Here is a 22,594-nt window from a genome sequence, read left to right on the forward strand (position 1 = left end):
CTCCGCTGCCTCCCAGAACCATCAATAAATGGCAGACATAACATCAATGCTAGCAGCTTTGGCTCTGTCCAAGCATGTCACTGCCACCGCCTCTGCTCCACAGTACTCCAACACTGGCAGCTGGGATGATGCTAGTGATGGAAAATGGGCTACCTGCGTCTTACTAGAGAGTATTCTGCGTCTTACTAGAGAGAGGGAGAGAAAGCACGTATGCTCTGTAGTCAGAGTGTAACAGAGCACATCCCACTAAGATCAATCCACTTCGTCACATTAATGAACCCCCTGTTTCAGTTATAGCAACTTCTTTTTGTTAACTTTCTTTGCATTTCAGAAAGCACTGGATAATACTTACATCTGTGTTTTTGGAGGCAGCTGCTGTCACAACCTGAGTGGAGGGCTTACCTTTGGGCATGATACGATGCATCACGACCGACAAGAAGAAGATTGAATCACTGTAGTAGGTCCCGGATCCAGCACTGAAGTGTTTCTGCATGGCTTCGACTATTGGAAACAACTTTTCAGTCAATACATTCACATCGTGGAATATTACCTAGGAGAGACACCAGAAACAACCAGTGAGCCACTACATCCAATAGACTTTTTCCCAGTTTTAGTATCCTTTTCTCAGCCTGTACCAACACACAGGTACGAGGTTATTAAACTGCAGATATTGCTTGTTGGCATTCCCACTGCACAGAGGGATCCAACTGTCCTGGGCCCCATCTCCATGCTGTGAGAGGCAGATAAGTGCAGTAGGGGAAGGACGGAAGTATTTTTATGCTCATTCCATAAATGAGAGACACGGGCATACAGATACTGCAATCCACTTGCACGATCAAGTTTATTCGATGCATGCTTTTCCGCAGGTCTCTGGCCCTGCTGTTCCCACTGCCTATACATACTCATGTTTGGTCTCCAATACAGACTGAGTCAGAAGAGGTAACATTCACTCCAGGCTCGGCATCCTGCAGACACCTTTGAGGCAAGCCAGTTCACATCGCTTAGCACGAGGTCCAAGACTTTCTGCTATAAAAGCAGGCTATAATGGGGTCATTACATGATGAGCCGAATCTCAGCCCAGCATCTAAGCAAGGTCTTCAGCATGCCCCCGCCAGAGCTGCAAGAGGAAAGGCAGGACAAGCCACAGCAAGCCAACAAAAAGCCAAACGTCAGCAGTTACAACAGGGCTGAGTGTCTTTTCTAGCTGGAGTTCAGCCCTTCTGCGCTGGAGCTTTCCAGAATCGCTGCAGCAGGAAGACCACACCACGGCCTCTGGCCTGGGCTTGCTCTCACTCAGCAGTGCAATGTTCTGTGCCCTTCAGCCACCACCGCCAGGGCCCTGGGGGCAGCACTGCAGGCTTCCCTCTCTTAAAGCCTTTCCTAAGTAACAGGTATCGGACAGAAACAGGATCCCAGGAAACTGATCTCTGACATAAATACAGCCTTCTCCATGTTCTTGCTCTTTAACAAAATAAAGAAAAAAAATAAAAGAAAAACAAAACAAAGAACCTCATTTGCTCAGGCTACAAATTACCAAACAAAAAACCTCACCAGCCTACCTACTGTACCTAGTTTTCATGAGAGACTTGAAAATTGAGCAATGAGGCAAACCACGGCTGTTAAAAGAACAGGAGCCACCACAAATATACCTTGTCAGCTACTGAAATTTTACAAGCTCGTAATTCATTTCAGTCAAAGTCCAAATAACAGAAACTTTCATGCAACCTGACGCTCGTTAGACACACAGAATGATGCAGGTCACTGAATCACGCCAGTTATCTGAAGGAATTTTCAGGGTAATTAACAGGCACAAGGGACACAACCCTAATGTAGATAAGTGAGAGTTCAAGAACTCCAACTCTGGGGACTCAGGGTCACGCTGCATTCTCCATGCAAGAGAAAGCATGACAGATTGCAGCATGCCACTGGCGAGGACACAACCCAGCAGCAACTCTCGAGTCTCAGAAAGGAAAGCCTATGCTGCTTCTTTGAGGACCACTGTAATACTTCTCTAAGGATCTGCTTTGAGCAGGGGACTGGACTACATGATCTCTGCAGGTCCCCTCCAAACTGAATTATTCACTTCTTTCCCCTACTAAAACTTCATCTGCTTAAGAGCTAGGAGTGCCACACTGCACACCTAAAACCATAGGATAGCAGTAAATCTTTTTTTTATATATTTAAAAAAAAAAAGCTCAACAAAGTCAAATATTTAAGATGAAAAAAATCCTTTGGTGCCTGAGCCAGTACAATGAACCAGGGGATGCTTTAACAGCAAGTGAAAGTTGGCAAAACATGTCAGAGATACAGACGCAGTGAGCAGTCTGGAGCTTTCTCCTCCCACACTTTCTTGTTGAAAACCTTACCCAGATCAAAGAGCTCTCGCGTGGGGAGCAGAGCACGCAGGAGCCAGGAGGCTGCTCGTGGGGCCAGCCGGATGCGAGGCGAGGCATGAAGTGACATATCCATCCTGACGGCTGGCAGGAAGCACTGAAGGCCCTGGCCACACGGAGCAACCGAGCCGCCGCGGGTGCCGCTGGCCCCTGCCCACGCAGCCTCCGCGGCCGGAGGCAGCCCCACTCCCTGCTCCCGGCCGGCACGGGAGCACGGCGCGTCGCGGCAGCTCCCCACGCAGCCTCTCGGGGTCCTCCCCAGCTGCCAGGGGACAAGAGGAAAAGCTTTTTACGCCAGGGCAGCCAACAGCATTTTGTACACGAACACGCACCTAGGAGCCAAGGCCAGCGCACGGTTAGCCCTGCTGGCACCGCGCTGGGAACCAGCGCCTCGAGGGCTGGCTGACAACCGTGGGCGTCTCGGTGCCGGCGCGGTATGGTGGGGTGTGCCAGCACATGGCACATCTGTCTCGTCCCGAGAGGGAAGAGGCACAGGCGGGCCTGGCCTCCCGTCTCCTCTGCTGCACGACGGCAGCTCCCTCTCGGAGCCGCGCTGCCGCACGGGTAACTCTCAGCAGACACCTGGGACAGAGCTTGGGACCTGAGCGGCGAGAAGCTGTGGAGTCCACGCAGCACGGCACCGCCACTTTCCGAGAAGCTCGTTCTCTCGGGTCAGAGGAGAAGGCAGGAGGAGGCAGGTTATTCACTCTGCAAACCAGAAGGGACGTTTTGCACATGGCAAAACCAAGCTACTAATGGGATCTAGGTCAGGGCATTTGCATGTATTATATGAGCAGATCTAATGCACATTTACTTGACACTTACGGACTGTCACATTAACCTGTCTGTGCTGAGAAGCCTTAAAATAGCTTGAAGCTGTTCACAGGCACAAACCATTGCACAGAATGTGCAGAAATACAGAAGAATACCCAGGAGCCTTGAGATCTAGTGAAGACACTCTGTGTCTTGGAAGCTTTTAAAAATTCACCTTATTTCATGATTCGGGGGCAGGCTTAGCTCAGTTGGTTAGAGCGTGGTGCTGCTAACGCCAAGGTCGTGGGTTCAATCCCCGTATGGGCTACGCTGAGGATTGGACTAGATGATCTCCAGAGGTCCCTTCCAACCTTACCATTCTATGATACTATGATTAAACAGCAGTGTCTTGGAATCCAATCGATCCAAAGTCACCCATAGCTTGGATTCATCTCACCCCCTTAGGTTTCAAAGGCAACACAAGACAGTGTTGAAGTCGCAACAGTCCTACCTTGCCTCCCACTCAGAGCAGAAGGCTGGGAAGGAAGGAAGGTTCAGGATGCTCTGTGAATTACACTGTGAACAGCAACAGATTAATCAGGGCAGCCAAGTCATTTAGGAGAGGAACCCAGGGACAACCAGCAGCTGCTCCCCAATAGTGGGGAGAGGAAAGTGAGCACAGCTGAACCGTGCAGAACACCTCTTTCCACCCACTCTGCACGGAGCAGCACATGAACAACAGCTCTGCTCAGTCCAAAAGTGCGTATGTGCAGGGGTGCCACAGCCCCCCGACTCTGACTCTACCTGCTCTTAGTTTTCCAGCACCAATCCTTGCCACAGAGATCCTGCCTTCTGCTTTCTTCCCTCACCCTCTGGAGCTCACAAAGTCCATGAGCAAATCAGAAAAACACTCAAGTGTCTGCAGAGGGGTCTGAGAGAAAGGAACAACCCCTGGCACCTGTGCTCTGTCCTTGCAGTCTGCATGTGCCCAGACTTTCCCCGTGAGCCACAGACCAGCTCAGACTCCTCTTGCCAAGCAGGGGGATCGTGGAGTGGTCAGCACAGAGACTTCAGTGCACACTGGGGACAGGGAGAGGCCACCCTCACCCACGCAGGCTGCCAGGTCACGAGGCCAGCTCAGCTCCCAGCACAGACAGGGCTTATCACAGGTCCTGCCTGCAGTTTAGTCCTTCCCTTCCCTCCCCTCCAGCAGCTGCTGGCCTGTGCCCAAAGCAGGATAAAACTTTCCTGGACAGCAGAGAGGATCTGGAGGGATGCACACCCTCTGCACCTCCTCCCCCATACCTGAGCAAAGAACCCAGCCACGAAGGCAAGGAGGAAGCAAGCAGTCGACCTCACCAGCGTGGTTAGGTCCGCGAGTGCAAGGAAACTGCTGACTGCCCACCAGCCGCGGCACAGGCCCAGGCAGGGATGTGCCACTGCAATCTCCTGGCTCTGCTGCCTCAGGTACCCCCAATTACCTGCCACTCTTCCTCCCTGAGGATCAGGGAGAGCTGGTGATCCCAGCAAGCATCTCCATGGTGGCCACATCATCTCCTTTCTGACCTCACCTAACAATGAAGAGCAAATAGTCAGAATTTAGAGCAAGGCCAATGATCTCAGCCCTTTTTATAGCAAAGGACAGCACATACTAAGCCATGCACAGGGAAGGCAAACTGCAAAGGCCAGAACTCCACCATTTACCATCCTTCCCGTAGCGGGTCAAGACACCCTTCCCAGGAGCTGCTGCCACCCATTTCAAGGAGCATCTGGGGCAGAACAGCACAGTACCCTGCAGAAGGGGAATGAAGAGAGGTTTCCATCAGCCGCAGCAACCACAGGGCAGGCGCCCTGAACATCTACTCTTGGCCAAGAATGTAGTCTAAGAGTGTGATACTTTGCCTTGCTGTCAGATGTAGAGCTGCACGAGCACCCTCACACGGTGTGCTCTCAGAGCCCCGTACGACCTGTCTGGAAGCCCAGAAGTCAGTGCATTTCCTTAACCGGGGGGACAGCGTAGCTCTCTTCACTGCAGTTGAGCTCAATGCCAAGCATCTTCCAGAGGAAGGCAGGAAAAATCATGCAGAAACACCACGTACCAGGAAAGCTTATTGGGAGAGCTCATCATGAGCCACACGTGGTTTTGGATAAGACAACGTGCATAAAAATGCTTCCCCAAGGCACTGCTGGAGGGAACATTATTCAAATGTCGTGACCCCTACCTCTATAAAATGCATGGAGCAAAGCCCCACTAGCAGCACCAATCTTCCCCACGTGATCCTGGTAATACAAGGCCAAGACACCACCACTGCAGAGTTTCAGCGCTCTGCGCCAGGCCCTGGCTGCCCACCGGCAGGCACAACTCCTAGGCTTCTCCCACTTGCTTCTGGGGTGACCAGAAGCCACATAAAAGCAGGCTGAGGAGGTCATCTGTCTGCTAGGAGCCGGCATCTGGACAGCCAGCATCTAGAGCTGCCACCAGTGGGACCAGGTTTAGACAGGAACAAGGAAGGAGGACAGATACAGCAAGTGGAAGAGGAACAAAGGGTGCTGACACACGAGGATGGAGAGTTGCACCCAGCCACCCCACCACAAGCACAACCCCTGCTGTCTCCTGCCTGCACACCAATGCAGTGTGACTCCCAGGGTCACCTCTCCCTGGAAAATCCCCGCCCTGCCATGGCTTTGGTGGGAGCAGATCCACTCTGAGAAGCAGCCAGGCTTAAATCTTCTCCTAATTCAGGAGCTGGTGAGCAGCACAGCAGGGAAAAGGGAAAAGAAAAAAGAAATCAATTCCAACCACCTCTGAAAGCAGCTGAGGAGTGCACCATTGGTCAAAAATTACAGAAAAAGTACTCCTGAAACTCCAAACAGTATCATCTGTCTTCCCTTCCCTTCCAGAAAGAAACTAGAGCAAATTTACATCCTTTGCCCATCCTTTGATCAGGTACTTCTACAAAGCAAACTCCTGACAAGATGAATTTTTTTCTCTGTGGCCACAGGACACATATCCTCTCCAGTACTGCAGGAACTTTTCTTCTCCTTAGGACAGACTTTAGTAGAACATGTTTATCTGCAGCTAATTTTGTACTTCATTATTTATTTGTGTAGCAGCTTTCAGTAAATCCCTGGAGCTAAATCTGACCAAGTTCACTGAGGACTTAAGAAAAGTAAATTCTATGGGTTTCCTGTGCAAGCACATATTTATAAACCCATATCCCACACTGTGAAAAGACCCTTTCAAGGGATTCAATAAAAAAAAAAAAAAAAAAGGAAAAAAAAAAAAAAAAAGAAAAAAAGGCAACCCACACTACTCTGCTTCTCTTTTACTTTCCCTCCTACTCTTGCTAGACAGCTTTGTGGCAATATTTTAAGTACCTGGTCGCAGCAGCACAGGTAGATTCATTCCAGCACGTCTTCATTACCTGACCAGGTTTGCGGAGAACAAGGATAGCTCGGCCTTTGCACATGGCCTCACTGTGGTTCCCGAAGCACCGCGCACGGATAGGCTGTTAACCACTTTTTACAGAGCGGGGAGTCAAGATCTGCAAGCAGCCAAACTGCCCAAGTGCGCGCTGATTGCCAGAAACCAAACTCGGGTTTCCTGAGAGCCAGCCCTTCAGACAACACTGCTCACGTGCAAGCGCTCAGGCCTCTCGGTGGAGGGAAAGCATCTCGGAGCTCCAGGATGTGGTCTCCCTGACTGCAAAATCACAGACGACAACAAACAACGCAGGCAGGCACGTCTGCCCGTAGAAAGGGAGGGCGCAAACAAACGCTGCTACAGCCTTCGCCTCAGCTCTCTGCCACCGAGTCACCCCAGCTCGGGCAGAAAAACCAGCAATGCCGCGGGAGGTGCAGCCAGCAAATCCCAGGAGGAGAATCAGGCAACGAAGGACCAGAGGGATTTTTAAGTCAGCATTTGGCGTTATCAGTGGAGGGACCTATTTATGCAAACAAACAGGAAAAGCAATGGAAAGAGGATGCAATCAATTTTATTGCAAAAGGGGAACAAAATAAATAAGTGATATTAATCACTACAAAGCATCAAGACTGTGCAGCCCAGTCAAAGGAAACTGGGCAAGCAGGGCCGCTGTGTAAGCACGGTATCAGGCACGGAGACAGGTCCAGCCAGCTCCCAGGGCCCTCACCCCTCACCCAGGGAAGCGGAGAGGCTACGCTGCAGCGCGTGGGGACGGGACACACGCGCTCACTAACTTCCAGTAGACAAGCCCTGGCAAAAGCCCAGCACGACCCGCGCACGCAGGCACGGCTCTGGGGTGGGAGGGTAAAGCAGGGTCAGGAAGGCTCAGCCCTGCGACGAGTCCCGCGAGGCTGGATCCGGGCACGCTGCGCGTCCTCCCTTCCTGCTGCCTGTCGCAGGGTGCTTCCCCGCAGGCTTCCTCCCACCCTGCGCCGGGCCCCCACGCCGCGCAGAGCCGTGCAGCAGCGCATCGCAGTGCGCCAGCTCCATCTGCCGCTCAGTGCCCGCGTGGCACGCACCCAGCCCCGCGGCCTGCCCCCCGTCCAGGCGCCGCTGCACACACGGCCCCCGGACACCGGGGTGCCCAGCTCACCCCGGGCACCGGGGCAAATCCACACCTCCCACAAGGCCACCTCCAGACCTCAGTGCTGCAGGGACCCGCGGGACCAAGGGTCACCACAGCAGGTGACTGAACGTCGTGGCTGTCCCCTGACTCAGGGACGTGGTACTCTGCATAGTCCTGTGCCAAGACTGCTCCCATGCATGCTGCTGCCATGCACCCCAGAGCACCATGCTGTCAGTCGGCATACTGTCTTGCTGCTGGGTACTTTGGTCTCCAGAAGGAGACTTTGGAATCATCTGAATTTGCAAGTGTGCTTTGGGAGAGACCAGAGCTGGCCCATCACTTTCCTCAGTGGCTGAGACTCAAAACTTTTCATTCCCTGGCTGCACACCCTAACAGAGGACCCTTCTGATCACAGCTCTGTTGGAAGGGCAAGGACAGCTCCAGAAACAGACCCTGAATCATATCCTCATGAAAAAAGGAAAAAAAAAGTAAATTATAGGGTTATCCTCAGTTCTGCCTCAGCAGCTCATACCGGCTTCCAGGCACTTTATCAGGTTTTGTCCCTGTGCCTGCCCTGAGGAAATAGTGTAAGAACCAGGATGGCGTGCAGTGAAGAAGAGATTGGTCTACCAGCAGAGATACCTGGTATCTCTGCAGAGGATTGGGTTTAGGATCAGCCTTCTTCAAACCTTTAGCAGCACAGGAATTCCGAGTTCTGACAACATTTTCTGCTGATAAGGAAGAAGAATGGGACAGTCTACAGCAAAAATAAAGGCACACTGTCACCCTCTAGCATACAAGAAGCTGTCACAGTATTAAAGACAAGGTTACACAAAAGCCTCTACTCTGTCGTAGAACTGTCTACCCCAAAACAGGGTAACTGGCAAGGTCTGAAGCATACTGCCAATCACTGGTTAACTAACAAAACCAAATACTACCATGACATACCAGGCTCTTCCAGGAGAGAGAGAGAGAGAGAGAGAAGAAGTCACCCCACTGAGATCTCATTTCAAACCTCCAAACAAGGTTGCTTGCTCTCACCCTAGGAAGATAGTTCTGGTGAAAGAGCTGCTCCCTGAGACGCGAGCCGTGTTTTACTGCAGGTCTGCAACCGCCTAAGAACACGCGGTCACGGAAGCACTGCTCAACAGCAGTCCCACTGTACACTCCAACCCCACTCAAAATTTAACTCAGCAAGCTCCACAAGCCCATGCTCTCCTGATGAAGCAATGCTAGAAAGGTTATTTGCCAAAGAATTAGGTTTCTGAGAACGGCACATTGTAGTAAGATGGTGGCATGTATGCATGGGGGTCCATGAGGGACCCAGACTTCATGGTGGCCCAGCAGCTGAAGGGCTCTGGGGTTACACTAACACCAGAAACCCCAGCTAAATTGTTTCACTGCACATTTGATACCAGCTTTATTCCAATTCTGAGGGGAAGCCACACGTCCACTGCTATCTGGTGGTATGGTCGTGGGGGGGTGCAGACCAGCGTCACACGTAATGCTAATCCACACCACCACGGCAGAAGGGAAACTATCTGAAGAATTCGTTGAACATGCTGTATCCATATACTGAGAACTGTTCGGCACAGGGCCGCTAATCCACTGTGGGATGCTAGCAAGAACTAGGACCAGGAAAGCACTGTTCAGACAGGAGAAAGACGAGACACGGGGTTATTCACCGACAAATAGCTGCACGCACAACACGCAGTCGGAGCTCAGGCTCTTCCAGCTGAGTTCAGCTGATGTCAGTATCTCAGAAACGAGAAGTTTGAGGTTACAGCAGAACCAGAGGACGCCTCCGAGGGGTGGAGCCGTTTCTCCGGCAGGTAGCAGGAGGAACTTTCAAGCGCGGCAGCCCCCTCCCCAGCTTTTGCCGGCCCCCCATTCCCTTCAGAGCCGGCTACGAGCGGGCGACACCGCGGAGGAGCGCTTGGGAAGCCGCCTACGCGCAACCCGGGGTCCCGCTCGGCGGCCTTACGCCTGCCAACCTCGGGCGCGCGGGTCCTTGCGCGGGGCTGCCGGCCCGCGGCCGGTGGCGGCGTTTCTGAACAAGGCCGCGCGGAGCCCCCGCGGGGCCCCAGGCGCACCCAGCCGCCCGGCGCTGCCGTGCCCCCCCCCCGACACGCACAGGTGCTCGGCGCTGCCCCCCACACACACCCCGCCCCTGCCCCGGTGCTCGGCGCGGCCCCCGCGCACCTCGTGGCGGACGGCGGCCCCGCGCAGCAGCTCCCGCAGCAGGCCCTCCCCGATGTCCCTGCTGGCGCCCTCGGTGACGAGGTGGAGGCGCAGCGCGTCCCCGCGCTGGAAGCGGCCGTGGCGCAGCAGGGAGCGCAGCGCCGCCTGGCCCTTGGCGCGCAGCGCGGGGTTCCGCTCCGCCTTGGTGAACATCATGAGCAGGTGGAGGTCGCGGGCCGCGCCGGGGCCGCCGGGGTCGGGACCGGGGCCGGGGCCGGGGCCGCGGCGGGTCGGGCCGGGCGGCGTGGCGGGCGGCGCGGCGGCGCGCGTGGCCCGCAGGCGGCGCGTGGCGCTGGAGAAGGTCTCGCGGCCGGCGCCCAGGTAGTAGAAGGCGCAGACGGCGAGCGCGGCCGCCAGCGCCAGCGCGCAGGGCTGCGAGCGCAGCCAGCCCGCCCGCGCCATGGGCCGCGCCGCCGCCGCTACCGCCCGCCGCCGCCCGCCGCCATGTTGCGGGCGGAGGCCCCGCCCCCAGCCCCGCCCCCCGCCGCGCAGGCCCCGCCCCCCGGCGCGGCCCTGAGGGGAGGCACCGCCGCGTCCCCGCCTTCGCGGCGCAGGCCCCGCCCCCCGGCGCGGCCCTGAGGGGAGGCACCGCCGCGTCCCCGCCTTCGCGGCGCAGGCCCCGCCCCCCGGCGCGGCCCTGAGGGGAGGCACCGCCGCGTCCCCGCCTTCGCGGCGCAGGCCCCGCCCCCCGGCGCGGCCCTGAGGGGAGGCACCGCCGCGTCCCCGCCTTCGCGGCGCGGAGCCGAGCAGCGCTCAGAGCGGGCAGAGCCTGTGATGGCGATGGCGCGTACACTGCGCACGCAGCGTGCACTCGCGCAACTACAGCGGCAACGCAGGGAGCTCCCCTCAGGGCCTGACGCGAGCTCTGCTGCCGCCGCCGCGGCCCGGCTGCGCCCCCGTTACAGCCACGCGCAGGAGGAGGGCGGCTGCGCAGGGCTGCTTGAAACGCACCGGGAGCGGAGGGGCAGAGGGACGAGGGAGAAAAAGAAGTTTATTTTTCAAACAGACTAACATTTCAGCTTGAGGAAACAACGACTTCTCAGTGATTTCTATCAAAACATAGGAAATCTGGGGTGTTAACAGAAGAGGGGGCGGGCGCGCTCCTCCTGTCACCTCCTGCCAGGGGAAGGGAACCGCGTCCACAGGAAGAGGAAGCAGCATGAAGAAGGGGATACACTGCAGCGACACATCCCTCTTCCCCCCAGTTACCCTTCTGGGGCTGCCGGGCCCCGTTTTAAAACGGGCCTTTTTGCAAGCACACAGACAGCAAGGCTGTACAAACAAGCGGTATAAACCAAAGCACTGCTTAATTTAGGGAAAAGGCGTCCACCTGCAGGAACGGACACAGACGGCAGCTTTCAAAAGTGACTTTCAAAATACTCAGCATAAGTAATAATTAGCTTAATCATTTTAACAGTATAAAAATATTACTCCCCGGGTACTTAAAACGTTTACATGTTATTTCAAATTCTATCAGATGGTCTTTTTTTCTTAATTTCCTGTGCCATTTAGAAGGTTTTTATTATTATTATTATTATTATTATTATTATTAACTGCAGAGTTAACACGCACACTTTAAAACAGAATTTTGGTGCTTCTTTGCAGCCATCTGAAACAGCCAATCTTCTTACCGTAGTTTCTCACTTCCCCCCCACATTAGTGCTGCAAAGTTTTTGATCTATCAGAAAAATGTAGTAATTCAGATTGTTTACTGGCATCATAGTGCAAAACAGGAGAAACTTCTTTTTATATGGAGGGATTTGCTGACAGCTGTTGGACAGTCTGGTTCTTTTCTAAAACTATTTCAGCTCCGTACATAAACAGGTTAAATACAGAACCCTACAGAGCAAAAAATGCAATATTAATACAGGATCATTTAACACACTAACATTATAAGCCATTAAGGGTACAGTCCAAAGCCTCTGAGAACAGCAGAAAGGCTGCCACTGATTTCAGTGAGTTGCTGGATTTCATCCTAATTGGTAAAGAGTAGGTAAGGAGCCTAAGGTCTACAACATACTACTGAACAACAGAAATGTATGTTCAAACTGCAGTATGTGCAGCCTGTAAAAGCAAAGCAAGATGTCTACCAATTACCATGCCACCGAACTTGGAATGGGAATTGATTGCCATATGCCAAATATAATTCAGTGGTATTATTCAGTAAGATAATTCAGAAATACCTAAGTTTATATGAACAGTACCAATGTAAAATAGGAAGCCATTCAACAACATAGGAAACCGAATCAAATGATCAAAACAGTACAGACCATTGTAATGAGACAACACAGCTACTACCTTAATCAATATCCAACATAAGTAAATTATACCTCTGAAATCAAGATGTTCGAATATGTTGAGCTCTTACTCATTTGTCTCTCCAAGAGGCTTTTGGAGCACCTGATCTAACCCTGACTAGGAGGAAGACAGTATATCAGCCACAAAAGGATTTTATTAAGTTCTTGAAAATCCCTATGAGTGCTCATTATTTTAATTTACATTAATAATATACTGCTTTGTACTCCCCTGATTGTGACCTATGGTATTTCATAGCTACAGAGAAACTTGAGCTGGAATTGAAGCTTCCTGTTACCTGGTACATGGTACAAGATGTTGTTAACACACAGCAGAGCCTTACTACCAGGAATTTAAGTTATATGCACATTCATACTGTAATTAAAACAGAAGTTCATAATGCCACGCAGCAGAACACTAGAACCTGATTCAGAACTTGACAGGCAAATCCCAATCTTCCAAGCACTGGGCTCTGACAGGCTCTCTATTACTGAGGGCTGAATCCTGCAGAGTACAGAGGCCTTGGAGCACCGCGTCTGTCAGTTTACTCTGGTAGGAGTAAACCCTCAATACATTTCACACAACTTAACAGCACATTCATTTTTGCTGATGAGTAACATAATAACACACACAAAGCACTCTTCAGATCTAGTGCAATAACTGGATGCATTTTATACTGGATATCTCAGCGTACCTAAAAGGATCGAGGAGTGAGGCTGCAGGCTCAAAGGTGTCACACTCACTCCCTGAATCATTGCAACTCCAAAGCTCCTGAGAAGAGTAATACAACCTGCAGATCAAGTGTTAGTCATTTAACATAAACAGACTGACACTGCTTCCCACACACACACGAGCTGGGAATGCAACAGATGATCCACAGAGCTACAGCAGAGACATTTTTAACCTACAGGAAGACATCCTGCCAATTTTTTCAAGGGAATCTAAGGGGCTAGGAGAGAAAATACTGCCAGTGGTCTCCAACATGAAGGTCAGAAATAAATGTCTCAGATATTTTTCCACAAGCATGGAGTGGGAAAGCAATTATGCCATTAAGTGTTACATTACAGTCAATCACATTGTACATTGCCTGTCACAGAGGTTGCAGAAGACATGAATCTTTAGAAAATACTATATATCTAAAGCATATATTATACATAGCCATATCTTACACTGTCCCATCTGTACACTGGGAATTTTGTTTTTATTTAAGATGTACTAAGATGATGTTAATTACTACAGATCAGGAACTATTCTATCATTTCATAGACAGCTATTTAAACAACAGCTTATCAGAAGTTACTGCTTGCAGGTGAGATTAAGTTTCTTATTATTCTGAATAAATGCACTTTTTAAATGGGCAGAAAATGCTCTTCTTAATGTAATTAGACCCTATACAAAGCAAAAAGTGTTTTGTAAGGTTCTTCTACTTGGAAAAAGGATTTATAAAAATACTTCTAAATTGCTATCAACTCAGCATCAAGAATCAGTCACATTTGATGCATTATTATACATTTACTGTAAGATGATAAATATTTAAAATATTTTGTTTAAAATTAACATGCCAGAAAGTTCAGTTTCACTGATTTACAGGGTTTTTTTCCACCATTTTGCTTAGCCAGCTTGGGAATAAAAAAAGCTAACTCCTTTCTCAAACACACTTAAACAGTAGGCTAGCATACTGCCACAGCTAATAAGATTATAAAAAAATTCACATTGATTTTATGTTACCTAAAAATTCTCCTTACATTCTTCAAAACAAATAGAGCACAAAGAATTACATCTGCTGGCTTGTAGCTTCAGGTGATTACCATCTAGATACTAAGTATTCTCATGTATGAACATGTATCTACAGACATTGTTTATGCATGCACATCTGCAAAGTGGAGCTTACTGAAAAAAGCTTGGGTTGATGCCCTCAAAATACCACTGGGGACTATGCTCATTTGTTACTTTGCAAAATTGTAGAGTAAAATTCCCAAGGTTTTTTTTCTGCACACCTTAGTTCAGAGAACATGTACATATACAGAGCTTCGCAGATAATATTACAGCATGCTGTGATACAAAGGACTGGCCTAAATTTAAAATGACTGCATTACACTAATGCTTTTATATGTAGCTGGTTTGGGGCTAATACTGAGAAGAGCAAAGAAAAAGGTGACAGCCCTCACATGACAATTCTACACTAATCCTCCTTTGGCCAAGTATTTACTTTTATTATGTTGACCTCAAGATACTGGAGGAGAGTGGGGGGAAAAAAAGAAAAAGAAAAAAAAGAAAACACCCCACATCATAGCAGGATCAAATTTATTTTTTCATGAAAGGCTCCACATGCTCATCTAAAAGAAAACTTCCTTCACAGCAAGAAATTAAAAAAGGAAAATAGACTGCTCTTAGAAATTTGGTCCTTTCAGATATATACGTATTGTGACTGACCTGCAGTCACTAGAATAAAGGCCAGCCTGGTGTTAAAGATTCCACTAAAAAAAAAAAAAGCTTGCAAAAGAGCTTAAGTTACTATGTCTTGCTATTAACAGCCTACCTCTAACCAGAAGCAGTGTAGAACAAGAGGATCTTACAAGTAATGGGGTCATAAATCAAAACACGATTCAGTAAGTTATTATCCCATTTCCCTTTCAAACAGACTGAGAAAAAACAAGCTAGACTTTCTGGTCAGAGGCATGTTCTTTATGGCAACAGGGAGACTGATGATAGTAATGGATACTCATTATCAAAGTTGATCTGATCATTCTGTCATCCAGTTACGCTCTGCTAACTTCACGTACGAGCCACAGACCAACTTACTGGCAAGGATTCCTTTTTTAAAGTATTTTCTTCAGCTGCTGAGGTATATGTATTGTAGAACAATCGTTATACATTTCCCCAGCTACCACAGTCTAAAGCTACATTAGAGTGGTCAATTATCCAAACTATTAAGTATCTAGCAAAATGCATATAATTCATTCTGTTAAAGTTTTTTTTTTTAAAAAAACTTGCACTATAAGAGAAGTATCAGGTTTGGTTCTTTTCCTTCTTGACACTTAAGACTTTGGTGAATCTGACTGCTGGAAACGATTTAGCTTCTCTGGATTATTTGATGCCATTTGAGAAAAGTCACGAAAAATGTCCTGATAAATTTCATCTCCTAGGTAGAAAGAAAAAGAAACACAGTTTCAAACATTTGTGATAGTTAACATTACACATCATTGCTCATATGCCCTAATGTGCCACCAATTACTTAATAACATTTGTATTCAAATACAAAGATTGCTTATAGATGGAATGATGCTGATGTGAACTCTATGAGACTGTTTAATTGCATGCACATTCTGTAGAAGCAAATTAAACAAAGCCAAACTATACCTGACACAGTACCTCAAAGGCAGCCACACAGAGGAAAGTTCAAAGTTAGAAAGGAAAATGCAAGCATTTTAAAGCAATGTAAAAGAAAATGCTTATTAGCTAGTAAAGAATAAAATACTTGTTTTTGAAAGGAAGTGCTGACCAAGGTTCCCTTCGTGAAAGTAGAACTATGGCATAAATAAAGATTTACTTGGGGCATGGGGCAGAAGTCTCACAACACAACTCTCCACGAAAACAACACTTAGCAAGCAACAGTATAAAAAAAGCAATCTGATGCAACTGGAGAAATTAATGTACATAAATACTTTTTGTCTACCACTTTAGCAAGTAAAAATTATTTTTACACGATTCCTGGAAATTCTTTACATCTTTTAGGTTTCTCTATAACAGTGACAATTTTCCTTAAACATTTTCATGTTTCCTTCTTCACCCTTCACCTTGCATTTAAACACAGTCTGACTACTAGTATGGATCTACCCCAAAGCAAAAGAAACACATTCTTCAGGTCTCCTTCTTCCCTCTCAGCTTTCTAAACAGTAAAACACATTCAAGAATGATTAGTTTTTGAATCTTTTTCAAGTCATTCTTCTACCATTCTAAAATGGACACCAGTATCTGATCTAACTCAGATGCACTGTTTTTTTCTTTCTTTCTTTTTTTTTTTTTAATCTGCATTTTGAGCCTTAAGTTCAGGTTTCTTTTAAAACATTAATTATACTCTATTGACTTCAAGGAGAATTAAATATATAACACATATTTTGTCCAATTAAGAAAAATACAGCTCAAAATTTGATTGCCTTGTTCCAACAAGAATAAAGTTGTATAGGACACAGGACCCCAGCACTCCTGTTCCTTGCTGAGAACTTGATTAATCACTATGACAAAGCAATCAACATAACCTCTCCCATCATATATATTGACCACAATAATGATTTTTTTCCCCAATAGGATGACAGAGAAACTAAAACTAATATTGTAGTGCTTATTTCTAGTGAACGTTTTTTTTAAAAGACTTCATAAAATAATTTAAAAGGTGTGTGACAGTGAAAACCTGTTGTTTTGTTTTTTCCAGAACACTTTCATTTTTTCCAGCTTTTTAAAAGTACATTTCCAGTACCAGAACCATTACCTTTTTTCAGGTATTTGAGATAAGACCGCATTCATTCAAAAATACTTTCAGAAATTATAAATGACATTCCAAAAGTATTTAACATAGCATCATGTTTTAAATAAAAACGTGACAACACAGAATTCTTCGCAATCTTTAAAAGATAAATTAATTCAATACTACACTACTTAGAACTTTGTTCTACCGAGATTCCGTTTTGGTTCTCAGGTTCAGTTTCAAGTATGTTCTTGAGATGAAACAGGCACACACAACACATTTTATCATTACAACTTTGATAACTGCTTGCACTGCGAGACAAGCACAGAATGAATAGTTATGAACATTCACTGAAGTAGCTACGTAAAGCACAAACCGGAATCAAACTGTATAATGTAAGTAATTATGCTTTTAATACAGAAATGGGTTCCATTGGTGAACTTGTACTGTAGTTCAAGTTGCCATATTTGGCTCTTCCAAATAAACTTGATAGAAAAAAAAGCTATTTTTGCAAGATATATTTGTGGCTCTATTTTTGGCTATATAGATGATAACAAAAATATTACATACAAAAATATTAAATAAAGTGCCCCTTGCCTGTAATGCTGCCTTAAAATATTTAATACTGTAAATCTTATTTTAAAGTTTAATTCTGGAAATTTGCTTTCCAAGCAACATTTTCCCTAAAGTGCAGTTTTTATATACAAAAATACTATAATGCTGTTTTACCATTTAACATCAGAGTAACTTAAAAGGCACACATTATACATTCAAGAAAAAGATAGGAAGTAAGAGTAGCAATAGTAATATCAAATAGTTAGCAGACATACAGTAGCACCAGAAGGCGAGCGCTCAAGTTTTACACAAGAAATAGTACCATGGTAAATATGGCTTCTACCACCAGAAATGCACATTTTGTGGAACAAGCCAGTTTCAGCTAGTTCCCATTTTTCTGAGAATATGTTGGAAGACACACTGCAGCTTACAAAGCAATATATACATTCCCTCATTAGCTCAAATCAACAGAATATCTTTAAAGTCAGATATGTTAATGCCATTAGCTATGCTAGTAATTGTTCATTAACAGCATACTGAAGTAGGTAAGTATGCAGGTTACTTTACTCCAATGACAGCAAACTTGCATCTCTCTCTACATATACACACACACATATTGACTTTATATACATACAATGTCCATATTAATTTATGTAACTTCCACCTAATTGTCTTCAAAAATCCTTATTTTCTTCCAAAATTGTAATTTTGGAAAAGAGGAGTAATAAAGTAAGGGTGGTGCAGATATGTCAACAGATATCCGCAGTGGAGGAGACCTGCCTGCCCTATAACCAAAGGTAAGTGTCATGACAGCAAAGAAGTTTTGTGCTTACACTTGCAACTTTAAACAACCTTTCTAGCAGCCTTGCAGAACAAACTTTTAGAGTCAAGAATCAAGGAGAGCAGATGCAGCAAAAATCTCTTGGCTGGAACCCTGTGCTGCAGTTTGTAGTCTGAGTTGTAAGAATTATTCTAACGATAACGACACGCTCCCCTTGATTTGGGAAAGCTCTGTCCCTTGGGGAAGCTCTGCTCTCTGTTGACAATCTCGCCCATTTTGAAGGATCAGAGATTCTCTCAGGATGTGTCTCTACAACATCCAGAATACTTAGATCCTTGTGTCAATTACAGTCTCTATAATCTAATGTAATAGAAACTGCTAAAAAAAACCCACACCAAGATATTTTAAAATTAAAGCTAGCATTTTTTTTTTTAAATCTACCTGAAGAATCGGTCTAAAAAAATCCTTAAAGCAAAACGTCAAGGAAAATATTCTCCCCTCCCCCCTCCCCACAATCCAACAACTCCAGTTTAAACAGACATTCATGTTTTCATGTGTACAAGTAGTGCCTGTGTAATTATGCATGAAAAACTAAGGTAAGCCTTGCAGAGTAACGTTCAGTAACAGATTTAGGCTTTTTGTACATACTATACAAACAATTTCAGGTTTCTAGTACTTTCAATTTGTGATGTGTCAATTAAAGTGATCTAAGAGATTCATTTATGATTTTAGCACAGAGTTTTTGAATTAAAATACCTCTTTCTCTCAGAAGAAATGCATTTTACTATTTGAAACTGAAAGTTATTATATCTTTAAAATGAAAGTGAGAAAAAGCAAACTGAGTGTAACCTTTAGACTGTCAGTGATGCAGAATGCATTATAATCACAACAGCCTTACATTCAAAATGGTCATTCAAATAGGCAATAGACTGTGGTGTGCAGCCTTTTCTGAGAAGGGAATTCTTCCTCATTTAAGCTCATATCTCAGGGTTTACTTGTAAATTATTTGTTGCTTCTCCAGAGAAATTACTCAAATGGCTGAGTGTCTACAGAATTTCCATTTTAATTTGAATTTCTTAACAGTTTAGTTTAAATATCAATTTGAAATTCTCTCCTTGAGGAGAATCTTTGACATACATAAATTGAGTTTACTTTATAGAGTTTATCTGGGATATTGGTATGAGGCAACCTTGCAGTTTGTGGATATCCCGTTCCAATCTGGTAGGAGATGTCAGCGTAAAGTCTTTATGAATCGATGGCAAACACATAAGGGCTTCACAGGAGTGAGCTACAAGTACTCAGCACCATGAAAGATCAAGCCTTAAAAATGGTAGGTTTTACTTTCACTACTGCCAGTTATTACATGCTTTTAGCTGACACTAACTTAACAATCAGCTGTCTTTGTTATTGATATTTGCATGAGTTTGAAAGAGTCCTATAGAAGTATATCATAATTAAAGAAAAGGCTTGCATAAATACCACATCAGAACACAATGTAAACTGGGACCTAGTGTCCAAGAATAAGTTGTATATATTCATTAAATGTAACTGTTTTTTTTTCTTGTAACAGTTGAATCAAGTGCCAACTTTTATAATTAAATGGTAAAATATTTTATGTACAAAAATATGCACTTGAGTATTTTGCTTGATGTTATTTGTATCACAAATAAAATATTTAAAAATAAATTTTGAAGAAATAATCAATTTCTATTCCTGCCGGTAGCTATTTTTAAATAATTGATGCACATTTTTACCTCAGTGTGCAAGTCTGGGGTTTGTTTTTGTTTGATTAAAAAACATCCACAAAAAAAGAATGATATCCTGTAATAAAACTCCTTGACTGTCGCTGAGCAACCCAGGTTAGAAGGCTGCTAACCAAGTAACACCAGGTAATTCCTAACACCGTGTGAACTTCAGTGGAACCTCAACAGAAGAAAACTGTAAAGAGCTAACAGCAAAACAGATCAGTAATGGATGTATTTAACTACAGGACTACAATTATATTTTTTAAACATTCCTTTTAGATATTTTGAATAATCCGAGATAGTGAATTTCAATGCTGCTTTAACATGTCTATGTTGCTTATAAAAAAACATTGTATGAAGCTACTTTAAATTTTGCTCAAAAACTAAGAATCTAATTGTAAACTGATAAATTCCTGAATACATTTCTTATACTGCATCTCAGTATGGTTATTAGTAGAGTATTGACCTGGCTGTCCATACGGTCCTTCCGATTCACGCATTTCCTCATTCATCCTTGCCAAACGCAACCTATGGTTTAGAGAACAAAAGCAGAATATCATATTTAAAGCACTGAAAAAGATTAATCTAAGAACTACAGTTTGCTTCTGAACCTCATCAGTGAGGTCATCTATTGAAAACACAGCCTCTTCCTTTTTTTTCTCTCCCTATTTCTATGCAAAGGAATTTTGCCATGTCTTACATATTAAACTTGAAAGTAGAATAGGAAAACCTATTACATAATTATGAACAAAATAAGTAACTTACAATGTTACGATATCTGCATTTGCAGCTTCTACAGCTATACTCAATGGATCTTTCCCATCTTCATCAGTAGCATGCTGGTTTGCTCCTCGTTTTAGGAATAAACACACTTGTCTGTTTAGAAAAAGCATTTAAGAGTAATTTTCGCAACAAAAGAAAAAAGCAAGTAAACAAATAGGTTGGGTCCAACATGTTTGGCTTATACCACTAAAAGTCTCTTGAACATGTCAAAAAAGTACTATTTGTCTAAAATGATTCTAGGGTGGTTAACAAAGTATTAAGAAAAATCTTTAGTTATTTAACCCACATTAGAAGAATAGGTAAGTTGTGAAATCAATGCCAGGGCAGCAAGGAGTCGAATCATTTAACAGTGGGTCTCTACTCTTGTGTCATCTTAGGTTGTAGAACCAGAAAATCTCATCCATTTTATCATCCATGATGGAAGGGAACCACCGAGCAAGATAAATCAATACAGTACAGAATCCTGAGGCACAGATGCCTGTTATACCCAATGGAGACTGATTCCATATTTTAAAATGCTACTGTCATTCTTCATCTACATGAGGGCACAGTAATAGAGCTTACCTCTTCACAATTCTCAAGCTGTTAACTATCACTCTTCAGAATTCACGCACGCAAAGAGCCTTGGCACCACAAATCATGTTACGTCCTCATTTGTATCAAGATGGTGCATAAGAATTTCAGCTAGAATCCATGATTCCAATAGTCAAGATATGACATAGTACAATTTGAAATGAAATACACTATCTGGGCAAGAGACGGGAGGAATAAACCAGAAACAGCCCTGGCTCTCATTCACATTTCTCCTACCTGCTTCTCATTTTTTAAGACCCAAAAATGCATGTCACAGATCTTCACTACAAGTTCATGATATTTCAAAGCATTATTTGTTTTTTACAAAATGGACCTTTGTGTTTATAAGAGTGTTTTTCAAGATAAGGCTGCTAACTTAAAGTATTATTTCCTTGTTCATCACAGAAAGTTAAGAAAAATCTAGGTTATTGGAAACATATTAAAAGGTCCAAGTATCTGGGGATGTGAAGGAGCTTCAAATTAACTAAGACCAAAGGGTGGACATTTACAAGTTCTGGAACAGTGAGTTACCCTGTGTGTCCCAGAACTGTGGCATGGTGCAGGGGTCCTCTTCCTTTCACGTCCCTGTTGTTTACATTGGCACCATTCTGCAGTAAGAATTCACAAGTAACCAACGAGCCCTATGGAAAAAAGCAGAGAAACAATTCAACACCAAATCTCTAGAATGATAGCCAAATTCTTCTCACCACTGAGCCATGTGGCGAGGGGGAAACAAGAAGGACTTGCCTCTACACTCAATTGAAACACTACTAGGTTATATAACCCCAAATACAACATTAATAAAAAAATAGTTTAGGAAATACTGAGAGAACTCTGTAAAGACAACTTCACTACCCCGTTAACATTCATTAGTAGGGCAAGTTCAAAAGGAATAGCGATACAGAAATATCCTTATTATTCCCCTCTCCCCACATTAGTCAGTATGTTGTAGATCACATACCCCCCGCACAGCCTGAATGAGCGGCGTTGCTTTGTTTTCTTCTACATTGACCCAGTTTACATCAGCTCCATGGGCCAATGCTTCTGCCATATCAGGAAGATTCTTCTCAAAGGCAGCTCGATAAAGTTGCAGTCCTGGATTAAACTGTTTGGAGTCATAGAGCACAGAAGACTCTTGCTTGTCTCCCTCTAAAAAAAGAAGTATGTATGTATGTATATAGCTTGCCTAATTCTAGCTTTTGTTAAGTATCCTCCTAGAATTCTGACTGAAATTATCACATCTCTGGCATAAGGGAGCTCAGATTTTGCAGAATGCAACATTCTGCACTGCTGCCCTAGTCTGCCAGAAGAAATCAAAGATACCTTTAACTGTGTTCCAGAAATCAGGCACAGACACTTCACAAAATGATTACTGCCCAATAAGATCACCCTCTTCATATGACTGGTACCCATCAATATCCTTCACCTGAGCTCTAACCAATTCTCAGAAATGAGACAGG

At 45.3% G+C, this 22,594-nt stretch overlaps 2 protein-coding genes and 1 non-coding gene across 8 annotated transcripts in view; 1 reads left to right on the forward strand and 2 right to left on the reverse strand.

The window, feature by feature from the left end:
• XXYLT1 (xyloside xylosyltransferase 1) overlaps nt 1-4,926 on the reverse strand; it is a 62,932-nt gene extending 58,006 nt beyond the window's left edge. Inside the window, exons 1-3 of the mRNA XM_062582712.1 lie at nt 4,851-4,926; nt 4,628-4,717; nt 403-550 (exon numbers count right to left, since the gene is read on the reverse strand). Coding sequence (XP_062438696.1) covers nt 403-493 — 91 coding nt within the window. The 5' untranslated portion in view covers nt 494-550; nt 4,628-4,717; nt 4,851-4,926. The remainder of the gene's footprint in view (nt 1-402; nt 551-4,627; nt 4,718-4,850) is intronic.
• Nucleotides 3,404-3,474, forward strand: TRNAS-GCU (transfer RNA serine (anticodon GCU)). The gene has a single exon. It is a non-coding gene; the product is annotated as a tRNA-Ser (tRNA).
• Nucleotides 4,927-12,371: 7,445 nt separating the features above from the next.
• Nucleotides 12,372-22,594, reverse strand: part of ACAP2 (ArfGAP with coiled-coil, ankyrin repeat and PH domains 2) — a 69,237-nt gene continuing 59,014 nt past the window's right edge. For all 6 annotated transcript variants that reach the window (XM_062582403.1, XM_062582402.1, XM_062582406.1 and 3 more), the window contains 5 exons: nt 22,096-22,283; nt 21,666-21,775; nt 20,544-20,654; nt 20,245-20,306; nt 12,372-15,374 (listed from right to left, as the gene is read on the reverse strand). In XM_062582403.1, the coding sequence (XP_062438387.1) occupies nt 15,271-15,374; nt 20,245-20,306; nt 20,544-20,654; nt 21,666-21,775; nt 22,096-22,283 (575 nt within the window). In that variant the 3' untranslated portion in view covers nt 12,372-15,270. The remainder of the gene's footprint in view (nt 15,375-20,244; nt 20,307-20,543; nt 20,655-21,665; nt 21,776-22,095; nt 22,284-22,594) is intronic.

This window comes from Rhea pennata, chromosome 9 (assembly GCF_028389875.1).
Source record: "Rhea pennata isolate bPtePen1 chromosome 9, bPtePen1.pri, whole genome shotgun sequence".
Lineage (NCBI taxonomy): Eukaryota > Metazoa > Chordata > Aves > Rheiformes > Rheidae > Rhea > Rhea pennata.